The sequence below is a fragment of the Cydia amplana genome, chromosome 25, assembly GCF_948474715.1.
Source record: "Cydia amplana chromosome 25, ilCydAmpl1.1, whole genome shotgun sequence".
In the NCBI taxonomy this organism is placed as follows: domain Eukaryota; kingdom Metazoa; phylum Arthropoda; class Insecta; order Lepidoptera; family Tortricidae; genus Cydia; species Cydia amplana.
The window spans coordinates 4537728-4559710 of NC_086093.1; the positions used below are offsets into that span (position 1 = coordinate 4537728).

The following is a 21983-nucleotide window of genomic DNA, read 5'->3' on the forward strand; positions in this document are numbered from 1 at the left end:
ATAACACCGGTCAACTGCCTCCACTTCATCCAGCCTACTGTGGTTCTATGGGTTACGTCTCTATCAATTTTACCATCGTTGCTGATTATCGACCCCAAGTATTTAAATTCTTTCACTGTAGATAGTGGGACATCATTTATGTAGAGCTTGATTGATCTGTTCTGTATGATAATACTATTACTTATTCTGTGGTTTAGTCCCTTTTAGCTTGGGATTCTGTTTTGACTTGCTAACCACTACAGTCTCTGCGGAAAGAGAAGAGTCGTGGAATGTTTTGGGCCCCATACATTCCACGACTCTTCTCTTTCCGCACAGACTCTATCTGGCGTATTAGCGCGGTATCTAAAGGGTTAACTATGTTTCAGGCTCATTAGTATACTATCATTAGAATTATCATTTAAGCAAGTAGACTGTGACGATGAGATATTTTATTTACATGCAAATTGATAGGGTAGGTGCGTTAGTTTTCGTCCACTTGACGAAAATTCAATATAAACCTACATTGCTGCACAAATTGGGACTTATTGCAATCCTTAATATCTAAAATAAACTACAAATAAGTGGGTGGGTTATCCGTGTTTCTACGTTCACATAACAGGAAAAATAATACGATATTTCAATGAATATTACACAAAAAAAACCTTGTTACTTAAAACGTATTAGAGAAAGTTAGACCAAGACAAGTCTTCAACGTTTTTAATAGCATACACAGTGCAAGTGTTATTTATATGCCATAATTTCAGAGAAGTATATTCTTTGCTTAAACTTAAATCGCGATGTGACGTAGCGGGCAAAACCGGGTTTCATAATAATACATTTATAAACACATACAAACTCGTCTGACTGACATCATCAGTCCATCTTTCGACGCGTGGACGGTCACTCGCTCATTAAAAACATATTAACGATCATTAACTATAAGGAAATAAATGTAGGAAATAGGAAAAAAAGACAATTTGTGGTTTTGAGTGTTTCATTATTGTGGTTTTTAAGTGATGAGTGTATAAGTTTAAAAAAAGAAGACTTAATTTATCTTATCGGTAAGTTTAAGCTTTTAATGTCTTATTTGATAACCACTGACCTTTTCCTTGTTTATAAATAGTTATCCTTGTATATTAAGACGTAAGCGTAAGTAGGTATCTACCTATAGTATGTTTCCAACTAAAAAGTGGCTATTTGGTCTTATGAGAGAAAAGTTGGGGTTCACTGCAAACATCGAAATTCGAAATGCGTCCATCTCCTACTCATTTCGGTCTTGCATTGGAGTTATAGAGAGATACGCAAATTTCGAAGTTCGCAGTAGGCCCCATGTTTAAAAACAAACCAAATCACTATAAACACTTATAACTACCTTCTTAATTAGCAAATACCTACCTTCTAATGTATATTGTATTTTATTATTTGGGACATAAAAAGACGAACTAAAGAATTAATACCTACTAATTGAAATAAGCTAAATACAGGTCGTTTTATATTTTATTTCCTGCGTCATAAGAAATATTTTCGTACGACTAATCAAGATCATGATTATTCGTCTCAAATCGTTAAGCAATTAAGATTAAAACGTTTTGTCTTTAAGAGTCAAAACGTTAAATAACGACATAATTGCGGCTAAATTACGTGATAAAACATGGACAAACACACAAAGGAAAGCATCAGAAATATACTTACATGCATTTTAGCTAAACTTTCCGAGTCATGTAAAAAGTTATTTGGTGTATGTAACCTCAGTTATTGAAAGTTTAAACTACCTTACCTTACATTATCAAACATCACAGCAGAACTAGATACTTTTATAATTAATTGTACGGTGTACCTCTGTCCCGAGTTCCCGACATGTAACAACACTATTTTACGTTGGAAAACTAGTTAAAAATGTACTTTATTACCCGTGATTAAGGTACGTAATTGACTGATTTTCGTAATGTAACAAGGGTGTTTTCCGTGGTGGGGCGTGTATGTATACACGTTTTTCTAAAAGTACCTAATGACATTCTATAAAACGACCTTGTTTTTTGCAAGCCTTTGGATCGTAGGTTATTATTTAATTGCTCATGGAGCGAGTTGCAGCCTCTAAACCAGTAACCAGCCTTTACAAACGACACCTATAATCTCATTCAATTTGCAATAGGTACATTGCATTTGATCGATCGATTGCATTCGTTGTTCCTAGTTAGCCGTTAATTATCTAAAATCGCTATCCAATTATTGCAAACGTCTGAGGTAGAATCCTTAAGTCATAAAACTGAGACCGGAACTTTTAAGGATTTTCGTAAGATTATCCTATAGATAGGCTAGGTTTGTTTTATGGCAACCCTGAAAAGTGACGCGTTTTTGAACCAAATTAATTATGACTAAAGAAAATGCGGGCAAACAATACATTATGACTTAAAACGTTTTGGGAAACAATAGAGACCCGGTCAGAATATGCTGGTCGGCCGACTCCTTGCGTCCGCGCATACGTAACATCTAAGATACACGGTCAGCATTGTAATTAGGTTCAAGTTCAGTCAACCGGTCCGAGAGGTCATCTTCAATGTTTGCAATAACATGTGGATTTATTATACTAAGATAACATTACTTTTACTAAATATAAATAGTCTGGCGTCTAACATATTCATAGACAAACAGCTATAATTCAGTAAGATACTTTATTAAACCACAGAATAAATAATAGTAATAAGTACAGACGACTCACTCTCTAAAGCACAGATATGGCCGCTAGGTGGCGACAGCGCCACGCGCGGCTTATGGCTTTCCCCAAAATTGGGGCCGAACGGATGTAGCTACCTGTAGCAAAGCGACGAAATCGCGGAGTGAGACACGCCTGATTAAACTGTGTTTTATAATACCATGTTAGATTAAATTAAAGTGTCATGTGATTTTGTTTTGGCCAGCTATACTCTGATAGGTGAATATGAACAACTTTTATTATAGGGGCGTCCCCAAAAACGCGAAAAAAATCAGCTTTTTCATACATTATGCCTGATAATTTTCCGCGTTTTCGGTTTGATAATTAGGGTCGAACCTATAATATAACTTGTTAAAAATGACCTACACATTTACATCATAGACTATATAGTAATGGTTAGACATAAATATCAGAGTTGAATTTAAGATAGGGCATCCGCAATTACAGGTAAAGTTCAATCCCTACGAGTATATTATCAGTCGATGGTATTTCTTAAGGTAGGGCAAAACCTTCAGTTGTCTGTATACGAATATCGCAAATAAAATTAAAAACCTTGTATAGTTAGTCAGATAAAAAGGCAATGATGACATGTTTAATATGTCATGAGGTCAAGTCGTTTCGCAATCTACAGTCTCGTTCGTTGCTAAAGGAAAATGTGTCAAGAAACACGAATGTGAGTCTCGCCGAAGGGCATCGAGTTATGCTCTAAAAAAATTGGCCAAGAACATGTCGGGCCATGCTCAGTGTAGGGTTCCGTAGTTACCATTCTGTCAGAATAGGCTAAAAAAAATTAAAACACAGTTTAAAAAGTATCTTACTGAATTAGCTGTTTAACCCTTAAACTACAAGTTAAAATTTAATGTTTTTGAGAATATAATCTAAAGCATGTTAAGCCCTATATCTTGGAATCGCTTCGAGAAAAGGATGGTATGGCCGTGCCTCTTTGTTTTGCTCGACTTGGCGGGGGCACTAGCTGTTGCCCCCAGATAAAAGATGTGTTCGCCAGCCCTGTCAGATAGGACTTATTAGCCAGATATGGATGGGCATTCATCGATAAACTTTTTAAACAACTAAAATCTATTTTTTTATTCGGTAGACTGAAATGACAGTTCATAGTATGAACATAAAATGTCATTTCATACTAAGAAATGTCATTTTAGTCTACCGAATTAAAAAATAGACTTTATAACTCAGTGATTATAGTGAATATCATCGGCACCCCCAACGCAAACTTTCGCGTAATGGCTCCTCTACACGATGGCCCAGCGCCGGCCACTCCAAGGGACGCATTTATGCGTTAGAGGGAGCAAGTGATATTGCTATCTCATTCTACCGCATGGCTGCGTCCCTTGGAGTGGCTGGCGCTGGCCCATCGTGTAGAGGAGCCATAATATTCCCTATTGTGTTGCAGAGATGTACCTGTTGCTGCTGACGGTGGCGGCTGCGCTCGCGCACCCCCAAACTAAGGTGGACGAGAACGCGATACTATTGGAGATCTTTGGGACCCCTCCCCCCCAGCAGGGGCCCACCACACTTGGCCTTGAAGACGTAAGTCGGGAATTAGGAAGAATCATGCCAGCCAATTGTAGAGAGTTGCTTGAGAACGTTTATGTAATTTATGTTACAACGTCCACTCCATATCTAATCTAATATAATTTATATAATACCTTTAAATGAGCAATTCTTGTTTATTTATTTATATATATATATATATATATATTTCGGGTATCTCGGAAACGGCTTTAACGATTTCGATGAAATTTGCTTTAAGGGGGTTTTGGGGGGCGAAAAATCGATCTAGCTAGGTCTTATCTCTGGGAAAACGCGCATTTTTGGGTTTTTATATGTTTTCCGAGCAAAGCTCGGTCTCCCAGATATTAGCTTACCTATTATTTAACACAGCGGTCGGCAACCTGCGGCCCGTGAACCTGTCACTTGCGGCCCGCGAGCCTCCCTGGCTATTTTGTATGTAATATTGACAAACGACAATGTCTGATAAAGTCATAAATATTAACAAAGTGCGGCCTGCGTCAACTTCGTTAACTACTATGTGGCCCTTGGCTGCTAAAAGGTTGCCGACCGCTGATTAACACGTCATCAAAACCCTAAAGCTTCACAACGAGGCTACCAACTTGATTTCCTTTTTTTGTCATCAGTACACGGTCCGCTCGACCGACGCGACGTCCACATTCACAGATGGCGCTGGGGAGTCGTGCCAATGCGTTCCTTACTACCTGTGCGATGATCAGCTCAATGGAGTGGATGCTAATAACGCCTCTGTTACCGGATGGGGGTCTCTAGATATCAGGTAAGGTCCGATACCTTTAACACATTCAGTGCCGAAAACCCTCGGGTATTTTATGATTTCGTTCCCAGGCCGGACGACCCGATAGTCGGGATCGTGGCAGTACAGCTTTATATGACGAGAAATTTTTGTAGCCTGACGCGGATGTCTTGTTTGGCTGGGTGGCAATGAATGTGGTAAAATTATATCTTGACGGCGATCAGTTCCAGTCAAAATGTTATTCCAAAATCATTTCTATGATTCCGTGTACCTAAGTGTAAGGCCTGAGTGGACGCTCGAAGCGGAGCGTTCATCGGGGCGTTCAGCGTGGCATCGAGCTCCCAAGTGATTTGAGCAGCGTGCACTAAGGCCGCTCCTATACGTTTGCATTTGTTTAACATGCACGCCGCACGCCCCGCCCCGCTGCACGCCCAACTCGAGCGTCCACTCAGGCCTTACCTTTAGATGTATTTATGGTTCCAGGTTTGGCAAGGATGACTGCCAAGAGAGCGTGGAGCGATGCTGCAAGGTACCGCGCACCGGGCCGGCTCCGACACCGCCGCCCACGCAGGCCCCGCCTGCCGGATGCGGCCACCGAAACCGGAAGGGGATAGACTTCAATGTCATTGGAGGGAGCGTGAGTTCAGCGGGCTCTGCACGGTTCCATTTTTAGGGTTCCGTACCCAAAGGGTAAAAACGGGACCCTATTACTAAGACTCCGCTGTCCGTCCGTCCGTCCGTCCGTCTGTCACCAGGCTGTATCTCATGAACCGTGGTAGCTAGACAGTTGAAATTTTCACAGATGATGTATTTCTGTTGCCGCTATAACAACAAATACTAAAAACAGAATAAAATAAAGATTTAAGTGGGGCTCCCATACAACAAACGTGTTTTTTGACCGAAGTTAAGCAACGTCGGGCGGGGTCAGTACTTGGATGGGTGACCGTTTTTTTGCTTGTTTTGCTCTATTTTTTGTTGATGGTGCGGAACACTCCGTGCGCGAGTCCGACTCGCACTTGGCCGGTTTTTATCGACTATCACTATGCCCGTCACTTTCGCACTTATATACTTGTTAGAACGTGACAGACATGGTGATGAACGATAAAAATGCGACCGTGCTACTAGGTCTGTCCCAAATTTAAATACATAAGGCAAACGTACTGGTACTCGACGCGGTACCAGTACATGTCATCTTGAAACTTAAGTCATTGTCAATAGATGTGACAGCAAGGGTGTCATCTATTGGGCATTAGCAATCAGGGATGTTGCGGATGCAGATTTTTTGACATCCGCGGATGCGGATGCGGATATTTAACGGCTCACATCACATCCGCGCATGCGGATGTCAAGATTAGGTACTTAGAAAACGTCAAATATTAAATTTTTAGTATTTTTTTTATTAAAAAAAAACGAAACGTTTAGTATTTGAGCAAGAATATAGGTGAGTTATATTTAATAAACAGTAACTTGGCCGACTTTTCTGGATCTTGACGATTCCGTTATAGGTAATGACGAAATTACCTAGCACTTACGCCGCCGCTAAGACGTTCCTGTACCGACTTGTTCGACATCCGCATCCGCATAAGCTCCGCATCGATTTTATGCGGATGCGGATGTTGAAAATAATGCGGAAGTTCCGCGGTTACGGATGTTCGCAACATCCCTGATTAGCATGTCGAGTACTTTATACACCCTCTCCATTTTAGCGTTTCCTGGTTGCATCATAAAGGGATCAAGACCTTCCAATAATGATTAATTTTCCCTCTGGAATGGAAGGTTCTGAGGGCTTACCGCGAAACACGTTCGACGTGTTGCCTCTCTGTCGCACTTGTAAGTTCGTACGTAAGTGTGACAGGGAGGCAACACGTCGAACGTGGTTCGCGGTAGGCCCTCTGACCATCAGTAGCCATCTGTGGCAGCCGCTTTCGTAACAACTCGTTCCTGCGCCAACTCTTGGGATTGGGTTGCCAAAGTCTTTAATTCTCCTGAGACATGTTTTAAATCAGATCACCCAGTAAAATACCATATATACAGTATGTATCAGAACGAAAGGCCAAGAAATCAGGCGCGGATCCACCGTTGTGGGCACGGTGGGCATGCCCACAACCCTAAATAGTATGTATGTCCTATCGATTCCCTGACTAGCCGATTTTTCACAGACGCTTTGGCAGAAATTCATTGCGAATTAACCTATTGATATGCGAGTTAACTTTACTAGACTGATCGTTTGATACCTACCTAACTGTCACGATTACCCGAGTAACCATTGGTTGAATGTGTTGAAACACAGTAGGTAGTGTGATCAACTGGTAGTCTGGTACCTATGAATTAGAAATTCTCGTAATTTAGTATCAGCTGACACAGAGTCCTAATTATTTGCAAGCATAAAGATTATTTACTAACAGGGGCAATTATTTTTAGCTTATGGGGTCTTAGAAATCTTACACATTCACAAATATTACTACAATTTCCTAAATTAATAATGCCAGCTTTTAAAACTGTCACGATTACCCGAGTAACCATTGGTTGAAAGTGTTGAAACACGTGAGGTAGTGTGATCAACTGGTAGTACCTATGAATTAGAAATTCTCGTAAGTTAATATCAGCTGACAACAGAGTCCTAATTATTTGCAAGCATAAGGATTATTTACTAACAGGGGCAATTATTTTTAGCTTATGGGGTCTTAGAAATCTTAAACATTCACAAATATTAGTACAATTTCCTAAATTAATAATGCCAGCTTTTAATTTACTGGTGTATTTAGGAGTTTTTTTTCGCGTAGTTAGCGTTGTATTTATTTTTATATTTATCTATGTACTTATAAAAATGCACTTATGCATCAGTGAATCAATGTTGTAACGCAATTGCTAAATCACTAATTTACCTGTAACTTTAGTACTTTTAGTAGTCTAGTCTACAAGCTCAAAATGATGAAAAATAGAGATACTGCACCCAAAAATACGTGTGATACCCATTGTGATACCCGATTCGATTCGGAATAATGTCTAGAAAATGTATTCGGAGCGCACATAAAAAATTGCAAAAGTTATAATTATTAACATTAAAAAATACATAGGTACATAGGTAGGTATTTCGTCGTTTTTGGCCAGTACATATCTCATAAACTAATTGGCGTGAAAAGGTAAAATGTTTTTAAAGGTATTAAATATTCATAAAAAAATTTGGAAGAAAATAATGGTGTAGGTATGGTGTATTTTAAACATGTCAATGCATGTACTACTGTTAGAAATTTCTAGACATTATTATGAATTCAATGAGGCATCACACGTATCTCTAGGAGCAGTATTTCTACTTTCCACCACCCTGAACTCGTCGACTAGACTATCTACTTAACGAAATCTTAAAAAAAAACGGGCCAAGTGCGAGTCACACTCGCGCACGAAGGGTTCTGTACCATTACGCAAGAAACGGCAAAAAAATCACGACTAGAAGTTCCTTAAACGAGAAGATTACTCTGCCAAATAAAATTCTTACAATAATTGTTCTGCTAATTAACACAATAAGCGATTCAATTCGCTTTGGTATGTGAACCAAAACTAGAAAATGTCGTCTAAAAGTTAGATGTTCGGCGAAACGTAGTCTGTGAATCGATAATCTGCGAAAAATTGCTCGGAGAATCATTAGGTACCCCCCTAAAAGACTTGTGACGTCATCACGGTCTATTGAGATCGAGATGGTCGTTCAAGAGTCATGATTGTTCATGAGCGAGTTCGACACCTAATACTCTGACTCGTACTTGAAGATTTTTGGGTTCCTGTGACCACAACCTTTTTTGAGGGCTGGATCCGCGCCTGCAAGAAATGTATGAAACATCCAATTTTTTTCCGCGTTTTCGGGGTTGGTCCCATAGTAAAAGTTGCTCAGTATGACTTAAACATTAATGGGTCTCTTTCTTGGCCTTTCGTTCTGATAAGTACATACTGTATAATATCTCGTTTAATTCTCACCCTTAAATAACCTTACGCCCACTTGCACCATCCCACTAACCCGGGGTTGAGCGGTTAAACCGTCAACCTAGTGTCAAATTGTACTGGTAACCATGGTAACTCCAAGTTTAACCGGTGTCTACCAGTGAACCTGAAGCTATACTTCGTTTTTTTTAGGATTAGAAATTTGGTAAACAATCTTGACGTGTCTTTTAATTGAAAAACACATTTTAAAAATAAGTTACGGTAAATATGTAACAATTATGAATCTAATACGATCTTTTACAGTCTTCTGCTTTCATAAGTAATAGTTATTATTGATTTTCAAAAAAGTGTTTTTCAATTAAAAGACACGTCAAGATTGTTTACCAAATTTCTAATCCTAAAAAAAACGAAGTATATACTCCAACCGTTATTTAATGACTGTATTTGTTTGTAGGGAGCAGAAGCCCAGTTTGGAGAGTTCCCGTGGGTAGTGGCGCTGATGGGTCCCAATGGGTACATTGGCGTGGGATCTCTTATACACCCACAAGTGGTCATCACGGCAGCCCACGTCGTTGCGGGGTGAGTAAGACACTTCAGTTCCCGTGGTGGCGCGCGTCTCATCTGTTTTCACACTAATTGCTTGAATCTTTCTACTCAAATCCAAATCAAAAACCTTAAGGCTGACTAAGGGCTTATTTAGTGTAAGGCCTGAGTGGACGCTCGAAGCGGAGCGTTCGGCGGGGCGTGCAGCGTGGCTGTGGGCTCACGCGTGATGTGAGCAGCGTGCACTAAGGCCGCTCCTATACGCTTGCATTTGTTTAACATGCACGCTGCACGCCCCGCCCCGCTGCACGCCCAACTCGAGCGTCCACTCAGGCCTTACACTTAGACGATGCGAGAACTCGCATGCGAGTTTCATTACATTGCGGGTTTTGATCGGTCGGTTGAATTGGACGTAACCAACAGTCCTTTCAGCCTTTAGACGGCACGCGAACTCGCAAGCGATTTTAGTTACATTGCGGACTGTTGATTACGTCCAATTCAACCGACCGATCAAAACCCGCAGTGTAATGAAACTCGCATTCGAGTTCTCGCCTCACATGCGAGTTTCATTACTGATCGGTCGGCTAAATTGTTGTAACCTCAATGGTCCGCAATGTAACTTAAATCGTATCGTACATACTTTTTTTTACATAAATATATTAGGACATTATTACACAAATTGACTAAGCCCCACGGTAAGCTCAAGAAAGCTCAACACAAGCTTGGTTACTCAGACAACGATATATATAATATACAAATACTTAAATACATAAAAAACAACCATGACTCAGGAAAAAATATCTGTGCTCATCGCACAAATAAATGCCCTTACTGGGATTCGAACCCAGGACCGCGGCTTCACAGGCAGGGTCACTACCCACTAGGCCAGACCGGTCGTCAACGGTACATAGGTACCTACAATAATTATAATCTAAACACAGCAGTTTTTTGCTGCGTCACCTTTTGGAGTAGGATTCGACAGATTTACACCCCTCGGCCGGAAGGAGCTCACTGTCTCCTTGGTGACATGTTCTCAAATTAGAGAGAGAGAGAGAGAGAGAGAGAGAAATTCTATTTAACTAATTAATTCGTGTCTTCAGCCAAGCACCGGGCACGCTGCGTATCCGCGCTGGCGAATGGGATACACAAACGGCCAAGGAGCGTCTACCTCATCAGGAGCGGGACGTGGCTGAAGTATACATACACTCAGGTATTTCACGATTTGGACCCACATTTTATAGCTTTAGCGCCACTTGCACCATTCCACTAACTAACGGGGTTAACCGAAAACCTGGAGTTATAGTTGGTCAAATTTGTCAGTAAATAAGAACAAATATAACTATACTCGTCCTTTTCTTTTGGGTGCCAGTACTAGTGTAAGACAAAGATAGTATGATTCTCTCTGTCTATGTTTGAAATGAGACAGTCCTTTGACAAACTATATTATCATTGGTTACCAGTGCAATTTTTACACTGTGTTAGTGGTTTAACTGCTCAAGCTCGGGTTAGTGGGATGGTGCAAGTGGCCCTAAGAAGTAAGACGTCAACTGACGCGCGCGGGTACAGCCCACTATCGACCTTCGTGCATTCCGATAAGGTTTACATTGACGCGCCGCATACGATAGACGTGCCGTTCAAATTGCATCATTCTTATAGCTTTTAAGAAGTAAATTGTTTGAACAAAGTCTATTTGTATTATGATCTCCGCAGTAAAGACTAAGGCCTGAGTGGACGCTCGAGTTGGGCGTGCAGCGTGCATGTTAAACAAATGCAAGCGTATAGGAGCGGCCTTAGTGCACGCTGCTCACATCACGCGTGAGCCCACAGCCACGCTGCACGCCCCGCCGAACGCTCCGCTCCGAGCGTCCACTCAGTCCTTACACTTACACTTATTTATTACATACCTACACGAAAATAAAATAGATCCTAATAACGGTATATTTCGTCATTTCAGATTTCCAAAGCAAGAATTTAAAGAATGACATGGCTCTGCTGCGTCTGACGCAGCCCGTGGAGCTGGCTGAGCATATAGGGCTCCTGTGTCTGCCAGAGCAGGGCGAGAGCTTCGATAGTAGCCGAGAGTGCGTGGCTAATGGCTGGGGCAAAGATGTCTTTGGTAAGCTATATCATTAGATTGCTCACTCCATACATCAGTTTTAGTACCAAAAAGACTATTAGCATCTAGCATCGAGTAGCGGAACTATCAGTACTGCTACTTGACAATAGATGTAGCACCGACAGCATAAGACTTTCCGGTCGGTTCTACATCCATTGTCAAGTAGCAGTACTGATAGTTCCGCTACTCGATGCTAGATGTAGACACTGAAATTAATAGTCTAACTGATGTATGGAGTGAGCACTCTTGTCTTACTATATTTCTCTATGGCTATATCAAAGAGTATTTGAAATTGAGGCGGATTGTCAAAGTAAATTAGGTATGTAGCGGCAGTAAATTCACTGCCATCTTTTGACAAAAGATTAAAACTGTTAGAACGCCATTTGACTTTGACCCTTAATCTTTCACTGATGTGTTATTGAAATTAACGCCATTTACCTGAGAGTAGGCCAAAGGTATGGTGCAATCTTTTCGAGCCATGGCGCCATAACCTTTACGATTTCATTTCTTTACGATCACGGTGTCTACCTTCACGTAAAAACTAGGTACGGTTAATATCTAAAAATATTTCATACTTTTATAACTACCACGGGACTTAATCGCGTAAGACTTACTTTTATGTATGGCCTGACGTTTCGAACGTGACCTTACGTTCGTGGTTAACAGTAGGTAGTCTGCCTGTGACCACGAACGTAACGTCACGTTCGAAACGTCAGGCCATAAATAAATGTCTTACGCGATTAAGTCCCGTGGTAGTTATAAAAGTATGAGTGAGAATCGTGTTAGTTTAAATCAATGTAAAGATATTTCGTTCATAATTGGGTATTTTAGTAGCAACCATAGAATTACCGGATAAGTAGTTATACCCAGAATACTTCTCTCGTATCCCAATTTATAATTTTAAAAATTCTAATTTTGCAGGTCAGAAAGGCCGATACGCCGTGATCCTGAAGAAAGTTGAGCTTCCCATGGTACCTCACGGCATCTGCAACCAGCTGCTTCAGCGGACCCGGCTCGGTCACCGCTTCCGACTGCACCAGAGCTTCGTGTGCGCTGGTGGGCAGGAGGGACAGGATACCTGCAAGGTACCTCATGTCTATTCTCGAGTAGAACTGCCCATGGTCAACCAGCTATCGGACCCGGCTCGGTCACCGCTTCCGACTGCACCAGAGCTTCGTGTGCGCTGGTGGGCAGGAGGGACAGGATACCTGCAAGGTACCTCATGTCTATTCTCGAGTAGAACTGCCCATGGTCAACCAGCTATCGGACCCGGCTCGGTCACCGCTTCCGACTGCACCAGAGCTTCGTGTGCGCTGGTGGGCAGGAGGGACAGGATACCTGCAAGGTAGGTCTTATCTATTCTCGAGTAGAACTGCCCATGGTCAACCAGCTATCGGACCCGGCTCGGTCACTGCTTCCGATTGCACTGGAGGTTCGAGTGCGCTAGTGGGGAGGAGGGACAGGATACCTGCAAGGTACATGTCTATTCTCGAGTAGAACTGCCCATGGTCAACCAGCTATCGGACCCGGCTCGGTCACCGCTTCCGACTGCACCAGAGCTTCGTGTGCGCTGGTGGGCAGGAGGGACAGGATACCTGCAAGGTACATGTCTATTCTCGAGTAGAACTGCCCATGGTCAACCAGCTATCGGACCCGGCTCGGTCACCGCTTCCGACTGCACCAGAGCTTCGTGTGCGCTGGTGGGCAGGAGGGACAGGATACCTGCAAGGTACCTCATGTCTATTCTCGAGTAGAACTGCCCATGGTCAACCAGCTATCGGACCCGGCTCGGTCACCGCTTCCGACTGCACCAGAGCTTCGTGTGCGCTGGTGGGCAGGAGGGACAGGATACCTGCAAGGTACCTCATGTCTATTCTCGAGTAGAACTGCCCATGGTCAGCCAGCTATCGGACCCGGCTCGGTCACCGCTTCCGACTGCACCAGAGCTTCGTGTGCGCTGGTGGGCAGGAGGGACAGGATACCTGCAAGGTACATGTCTATTCTCGAGTAGAACTGCCCATGGTCAACCAGCTATCGGACCCGGCTCGGTCACCGCTTCCGACTGCACCAGAGCTTCGTGTGCGCTGGTGGGCAGGAGGGACAGGATACCTGCAAGGTACATGTCTATTCTCGAGTAGAACTGCCCATGGTCAACCAGCTATCGGACCCGGCTCGGTCACCGCTTCCGACTGCACCAGAGCTTCGTGTGCGCTGGTGGGCAGGAGGGACAGGATATCTGCAAGGTACATGTCTATTCTCGAGTAGAACTGCCCATGGTCAACCAGCTATCGGGCCTGGCTCGGTCACCGCTTCCGACTGCACCAGAGCTTCGTGTGCGCTGGTGGGCAGGAGGGACAGGATACCTGCAAGGTACATGTCTATTCTCGAGTAGAACTGCCCATGGTCAACCAGCTATCGGACCCGGCTCGGTCACCGCTTCCGACTGCACCAGAGCTTCGTGTGCGCTGGTGGGCAGGAGGGACAGGATACCTGCAAGGTACATGTCTATTCTCGAGTAGAACTGCCCATGGTCAACCAGCTATCGGACCCGGCTCGGTCACCGCTTCCGACTGCACCAGAGCTTCGTGTGCGCTGGTGGGCAGGAGGGACAGGATACCTGCAAGGTACATGTCTATTCTCGAGTAGAACTGCCCATGGTCAACCAGCTATCGGACCCGGCTCGGTCACCGCTTCCGACTGCACCAGAGCTTCGTGTGCGCTGGTGGGCAGGAGGGACAGGATACCTGCAAGGTACCTCATGTCTATTCTCGAGTAGAACTGCCCATGGTCAACCAGCTATCGGACCCGGCTCGGTCACCGCTTCCGACTGCACCAGAGCTTCGTGTGCGCTGGTGGGCAGGAGGGACAGGATACCTGCAAGGTACCTCATGTCTATTCTCGAGTAGAACTGCCCATGGTCAACCAGCTATCGGCCCCGGCTCGGTCACCGCTTCCGACTGCACCAGAGCTTAGGAGGGACAGGATACCTGTAAGGTACCTCATGTCTATTCTCGAGTAGAACTGCCCATGGTCAACCAGCTATCGGCCCCGGCTCGGTCACCGCTTCCGATTGCACTGGAGGTTCGAGTGCGCTGGTGGCGAGGAGAGACAGGATACCTGCAACCTGCAAGGTAGGTGGTAGGTTCGGACTAGAAGTGAGAGGGAATCAGAGTCAATGGCGTCGCAGAGGGTGTAGACTTGTAGAGATTAAAATTTGTAACTAAATGTATGAACCTCCGTATGCCATCGGCCATGTTAACTGGGAGTGAAACAACGGGACAACAAATGTTTGCCACCGTTTGGAACGTCTCTGTGTCAAGTCAGCCACTGGCAAGCCAGCACGCCAAAGGGCCGTCAACTATGACGCGTCCAAAATTGACATTGCTAAATCGGATGGTGATGGTGAAATATTTAGATGATTTGAACTTTATATCTATGGCGTTATTCATAAACGCGCTACAAGCCTCAATTACATATTCATATTTATTTGCAGAAATGGGTTAGTTACAGGCTTCGATCAACACGGAAGGGATGCGGCATTCGCACTATTTCCCCTCTGCCTAGGTACAAGATCAACTGATCTAGCGCGGGTAATAAAACTAATTGCGCTCGGATTTTAAACTAGACCGAGTCCAGACGCGCGAGTGAACACAGCAGCAGAAAAAATAATAATTGCTCGGTTTTTTGTTGTAAAAAGAGGTTGGGGACATCAAATTTACAAAAAGAAGGTGTTACATTTCACATGTAATATTTTTTTTACATATCATACGTTTCATTACATTTAAACACAATGATTATATTTTAGTCTCATGAAATTGTTGGATTTATCGATTTTGCTCGCCCAGTACAAATTGCGGATCGGTCGAGCGACAAATCCGACTTCTCATCTCTCAGAATACAATAACATTCTTCGACGAAAATGTGTTAGTGTGCGTGTTGTGACACTTGTGACTCATCCGCACACAAAAAGAGATCGAGGTTTGCAAGATTTGTCTATGACGTGTGTCATTTTCTATGTATTTGTGTCGTCATTACAGATTGGATTTTGTATGTAAGTGTGTGAGAAGTGCGACTGTGTGCACGTTCCCCCCCGCGAAAAATGGCAGAATGATTTGAATGTCAAGATATCGCTTGGGCCTATCCCTTCCGACGTGTCGGAAGCCCGTGTTGATCGAAGGTTACAGGTCATAAAGTTAGGTTAATAATTGATCCACCTTGAATCCATATTAATAGTTTGTCTTAATCTGCCATTTTAACTTATGTATTTGTAAGAAAGGTAAACATAAATTGAGGCATTCCATGAGAGAAGGGTCCACCAATGGAAAGCCACAATTGACTAACAAATTAACTAAGGCTAAGCTAACCTGTTGTTTTTCCTCCCAGGGCGACGGTGGCGCTCCCCTAGCGTGCCCAATCGGTAACGACCGCTACAAGTTGACCGGTCTGGTCGCGTGGGGTATCGGCTGCGGCGCGCGCGACGTGCCGGCCGTGTACGCGGCCGCCGCCATCTTCCGCCGCTGGGTCGACGACAAAATGGCCGCCTGGGGCTTTGACACCACCACTTATTCAGCTTGAGTTGGGTTAACAAGGGTATCCATGACAACATTTACAATGTTGTAATTTTTAATACGATAAATAAAATTCAAAAGATAGTGCAAGGCTTTTATTTTTAAAATTCTTAAAATATGGTACCCGACACTTTTAGGTCCCCTTTAAATGTCAAACTGAGAAATGCTAAAGCGGAATTATTCAGCATCGGCATAATAACGTTGTATTAGGTCTATACTAGCGATAGCGACCCGCCCCGGCTTCGCACGGGTTACACAAAACATGACAATTCATTTGTTAACCCCGTGCGAAGCCGGGGGGGGGGGGGGGGGTCGCTAGTTGATTAAAAAAAAAGAATTCGATTTATTTTATCCTAACAGTGGGTAAAGCGCTGCTGCAGTGCGCATTTTCTAACTCCGTATGAATTTGCTTAAGCCGCGCCCGCGCCAGCGTCAGGCTCGCGTTTGTAGCGCGCATACTTTCCTGAAAGTTAGAAACATTGGTTAGACGGCACCGAGTATGAAAAAAACCGGACAAGTGCGAGTCGGACTCGCGCCAGGGCGCGAAGGGTTCCGTACCAATACGCAAAAAACGGCAAAAAATAACGTTCGTTGTATAGGAGCCCGACTTAGTAGTAGTAGTAGTAGTAAACTCTTTATTGTACAAAAAGACATATTAAAAATAACATACAATTAGTAAGAAGTACAAAGGCGAACTTATCCCTTTGAGGACTTAAATATTTATTTTATTCTGTTTTTAGTATTTGTTGTTATGGTGGCAACAGAAATAGATCATCTGTGAAAATTTCAACTGCCAGCCTGGTGAAGTGGTGACCCAAAACTACTGGGTCTAAATTTTTGGAAAAAAATACACATAATAGTTCTTTACCTATAGGAGTGACAGGGAAACCTATTAGAAATGTGCAGTCAAGCGTGAGTGGGACTTAATGTACGGAACCCTTGGAACGCGAGTCAGACTCGCACTTGGCCGGTTTTTTTGCAAACTTGTGAGTGAGATCATACCTGTCCATTGAGTAGCATCTTGTCAGCTCTGGTCAGCTTCTCGACAGCTATATCGGTGGTGTGCTTCACCAGACCCTCCAGGGTCGCTCGGAGGGACACGTTGCATTCCCCTGACAATATAAGGATAAGGTAAGTAGCTCTTGTAAATCAATAGCCGGTCTTTACAAGTAGCATGTGGACTACCGGCCGTTGACTCCAAATTGGTGGTTAAACGCGGTTCAAGATTAATTCTACATTCACTGCAAACTACCACATTAGTTTACTGTATAATAAGCTATCGATATTACACTTTAAACAATATTAATGAGCTAAAAACAAAGGAATTAAACTATCAAGATGGCGCTCGAACCGGAAGTCCCAGGTAAGCTGTTATGAATACTGAAAAAATCACTGAAATTCATTTGTCACTTCTCATGCTTGTAAAGTACCGTGTGTGTTTAAGTTGCGTATAAGCGGCAAAAAGTAGCTTTTTATGCTCTAGTGCAGCGGTCGGCAACCTTTTAGCAGCCAAGGGCCACATAGTAGGTAACGAAGTTGACGCGGGCCGCACTTTATTAATTTTTATGACTAGACTAGACATTGTCGTTTGTCAATATTACATACAAAATAGCCAGGCAGGCTCGCGGGCCGCAAGTGACAGGTTCACGGGCCGCGGGTTGCCGACCGCTGCTCTAGTGCATAAAGTCATCATTGGCCTTAAAGTCTATTACAGACTATTGAAACAGTGTCAGGTAGGGCGACAACGTTTTTCGTGGCTATGTAAGCCAATACGGGAGCGGCAAACACGACCACAGGCCTGGCAGGTGTAAATTACCCGTGGCGAACAAGTGTCGGGCTGATGACGCTTGGCTCGCTTACTTGCGAGTGTCTTAAACCAAGCGTCGTCGTGAATTTTACGCCCGTCGAACACCAGTTTGCGCCACTTTTCTCTGTCCTCGGCAAGCTTCTCCCATTTATGAACCGGGATGTTGAAGGAGTGCATGTCTCGCTTGGCGCAGTCTTTGTGCCGTAGCATCGGCCGACCGACGCTTCTCTTGGCATCAGCTATGGCGCCAAGCAAAACACGCCGCGGCAAACGAGAAGGTTGCATTCGATGCACATGCCCCAGCCAGCGTAAGCGTCTCTGCTTTAGCAGCGCAAAGAGGCTGGGCAGCTGAGCAATCTCAAGAACCCTCTCGTTCGTGACCCTGTCCTTCCAAGATATGTCCAATATGTTCCGGACGCAGCGCATGTGGAAAGCGTTGAGACGACGTTCGTGCTTGGCATACGATGTCCAGGTCTCAGCTCCGTACAAGAGTATGCTCAGGATGCATGTTTGATAGACAACCATCTTGGTTTTCCTGGTTAGATGTTTATTTTGCCATACTCTTGCACTCAACTTCCCAAACATCGTTGCGGCTTTTCCGATACGAACGTCGATTTCTGCATCCGGTGAGAGATTGCTAGTCACAGTCGACCCGAGGTAGCAAAACTTGTCGACTGACTCGAGCGGGGCACCATCCAACAGAATTGTCGGTATTTCCGCACACCCTTGAGCCAGTACAACAGTTTTCCGGGGATTGATGGACATAGAGAACAGAGCGCAGGCACGAGAAAACTTGTCCATAATAGTTTGAAGCTCAAACTGCGATGTGGCGATGAAGGCTGCGTCATCAGCAAAGAGCAAGCTATCCACGAATAAATCGTCTCGTTTTCGCTTAGATTTGAGAAAGGAAACGTTGTAAAGTTTCCCATCAGCCCTCGTATGCAGGTGGATACCCTGTTGGTCGTCACCGAAAGCAGTTTTCAGCAGTAACGAAAAGAAAATACCAAACAGGGTAGGCGCCAGTACGCAGCCTTGCCGAACACCTCTCCGCATAAAGAACGGGTCAGACACGATACCGTCAAACACTACAGCTCCTTGCATGCCTTCGTGAAAGGACTTCACAAGACTCAAGAGTTTTGGTGGGCATCCTATATGTTCCAGTACGGAATAAAGCCCTTCTCGGCTAACTGTGTCAAAGGCCTTATTCAGGTCAACGAATGCGACCACCAGAGGTGTTTTCTGCTCTCTGCACTTCTCCTGGATTTGCCGAAGTGTAAAGATCATGTCCGTTGTGGAACGCTGGGCACGGAATCCACACTGACTTTCGGGATATACACGATTGGCAAGTTGTTGTAGTCTTGATAGTACTACCCTACCGAATAACTTGCCCACGATACTAAGGAGGGAAATGCCCCGGTAATTATTGCAATCACCGCGGTCTCCCTTCCCTTTGTATAACGTAACGATGTTAGCATCGCGCATATCCTGTGGGAATTTTCCTTCCTCCCAGCATTTCCACAACAGACTATGCAGAACTGGGCCCATACACTCGAGCTTTATGATGTCGGCTTGGGTGCCATCACTGCCTGGACTCTTTCCGCGTTTCAGCTGCTTAACAGCCTTATGAAATTCCTCTACAGAGGGTGGTGCATCTAGTTCGAACCCAACCGCTAGTTTTGGCGTGTGTACTAAGGCCTCTGAGTCAATAGCAATCGGATTCGAATAGAGTTCGGTGTAGTGTTCCACCCAACGTCGGAGTTGACGGCAGCTATCGGTTATGACAGTACCATCTACTTCTTTAAGAGGGGCTGTTTTCTTAGGCACAGGACCTAGAACCTGCTTGATACCCGAGTAAACACCGCCGAAGTTACCGGCGTCAACGCACTTTTGGATATTTGCGCACACATTCGTCCAGTACTCATTTGCGAAGTGTCGTGCATTACGCTGCAACGTCGACGTGGCCTCCTTAAGGTTTCCCCGTGTTTCTGGTGTGGGCTTCATGCGATGTTTCAGTGCAGCGTCACGCTTGGAGTCAAGAAGAGGTTTTAAATGCTTTGAGTTTTCAGCGAACCAAAGATTTCAGTTTAGTTAACTTTTTTGTTTTGTTTTCGTAAAAAAACCTCTTTAGACCTAATACTTGCAAATATACTTCCATTTGAACAATGATAAATTATTTTTCGTGAAGTAGCCGCTGTTGAAAACCAAGTTAAAAGATAATAAGTAGGTAATACTAAAAACCGTTAAAAATCCCAGTAGGTACCTAGGCCAAGTATTAGTGTCTAAATAGAAACATGAGATCCTCTGGAAAATTGCTTGCAAATTGCCACACAAAAATGCCAATTTTCGTAGTTAGTATCTATGGAATGCAAATTTGTGTACGTGTCGACGCTAGATGAGATTGGCGCCAATTATTTTCCTGATCAAATCGGTCGATTTGCCCAGCTTGTCTGGACTCTACTTTATATAACATACTCACACAACTTCTGATGCAGCAGGGAGCCAGGCAGTTTGTTCTGGGGCTGGAACGGCACGTGCAGCGGCACATCTAGGTCTGCCAGCGTTATGGGCGTTGGCAGCCTGCCCTCTGTCAACCAATTATAGTTTGTTTTACAAGGGGACAAAGTTCTTTCTTGTGTAACCTTTCACGTTAGCACAAAGAATGTTTAAATTGACTTGTGGGTTCCTATACCTATTGCACATTTAGTTTTACTCTAAATCTAGGATGGAATTAGGTTTGACAATGCAAACTAATATGCGTCTCTATCGCACCTTGTTGTCTCACTCCTTGTTCGCATCAAGACTTAGAACCTGGATGTAAAGTAAATTAAATAATAAAGTGCTTGTTAATTAATCCGAGTATCTTTTATCAAATATCAGATTGGGTAACTTAAACAACTGGCAGTCTTACCATCATCGGACTCTGGGGCTTCTCCGGCAACAACAAATGTGTCCATTGATTGCAGGTCCAAGGACTGAAAAAAGACAAATAATATTTGATATTCGGATGTCGGCTGCCTCCCAGAGGTTCTTGCAAGTACAGCTAGTGACACTATCAACAAAACATGGCAATAGTATTGATAGTGTTATTAGTGTAGAACATAAATAGGTATACTTTCTATTACTATTAGTTACAGTAAGATTTACTAGAAAACATTTGCTACCTTCAAAGTTCAAACTATTGCTACCTACGTCAGCAACTACTACACGTACCGGCGATTTCCCAATTTCTATCTCGGAATCCGATTCGGAAGCCTCACCGTCTACTACGTGAACTGGTTTAGACATTATTCTGCCTTAATTATTATTTACCAAAACTTAATTAATATTCACATAAAACAAGAAAATACACTGCATTGTTTACAATGCAAAGACGTTTTTTGACGTTTCGTTAAATGAAAGCATGCTTGAAGATGTGTTATTGCAATATTCGTAGTTTAAAGTAAGGCATTTCTCATTATAATAATTATCAATGTGTTTTCCTGCATCCGCGTTGAATAAAGATCTTTTTATAAATTTTCACAATTACACTACTTGTATACTTGTTACATACTTACTAAAATGATTATATTTTCAAGATTAGTATAATAAAAATGCCTCTTCGTGACAGTAACGGCGTTTATATGAAACTAGTTCTTTTCACAATGGTATAAGGTTGTAATTTCGTTGTCTCGATCAATACACCTGCCAATGAGTCATGAATCTAGTATTAAACTCATGAATCTACCTTCTATGATTAAACTGGATTGGCCATGAGTGGTGGGGATAACTGACAGAACGAGATAGTCTTATGTATCTTTCAGTAGGAGTAGCAGCGAAAGCGCTATTATTGTTTGTCCTTGTCACAGTCTCACATTTTTTTTTATTCCCCACCAAAAATTAGTATGGATTATGGTGAGCAACAAATAAATTCGAGTAATTCGATCAATCATAGCGTCGCATTGCGTATGTTTTGTCCCTCACGGAGGCAAGCGTAGCCACTTCTATAGGATGCTACCTTCTATGTAATGAGTAATGATCTTCACCTTCATCATCATCATCTA

The 21983-nt window shown here is 43.4% G+C and overlaps 2 protein-coding genes across 2 annotated transcripts; one reads left to right on the plus strand and one right to left on the minus strand.

The window, feature by feature from the left end:
- The first annotated feature begins 841 nt into the window (after positions 1–841).
- On the plus strand, positions 842–16186 carry LOC134659765 (phenoloxidase-activating factor 2-like). Its single transcript, XM_063515464.1, has 9 exons — positions 842–1040; positions 4104–4240; positions 4849–5000; positions 5460–5613; positions 9364–9488; positions 10553–10662; positions 11407–11568; positions 12490–12653; positions 15952–16186. Exons 2-9 carry the CDS (start codon positions 4106–4108, stop codon positions 16141–16143), a joined length of 1194 nt encoding a protein of 397 aa, XP_063371534.1. The 5' UTR covers positions 842–1040; positions 4104–4105; the 3' UTR covers positions 16144–16186.
- A 286-nt stretch (positions 16187–16472) lies between these two features.
- LOC134659764 (uncharacterized) lies at positions 16473–21264 on the minus strand. The gene is made up of 5 exons (XM_063515463.1): positions 21154–21264; positions 20852–20915; positions 20420–20527; positions 17139–17248; positions 16473–16599 (listed from the first exon to the last, which is right to left on the minus strand). Exons 1-5 carry the CDS (start codon positions 21226–21228, stop codon positions 16480–16482), a joined length of 477 nt encoding a protein of 158 aa, XP_063371533.1. The 5' UTR covers positions 21229–21264; the 3' UTR covers positions 16473–16479.
- Between the last annotated feature and the right edge of the window lie 719 nt (positions 21265–21983).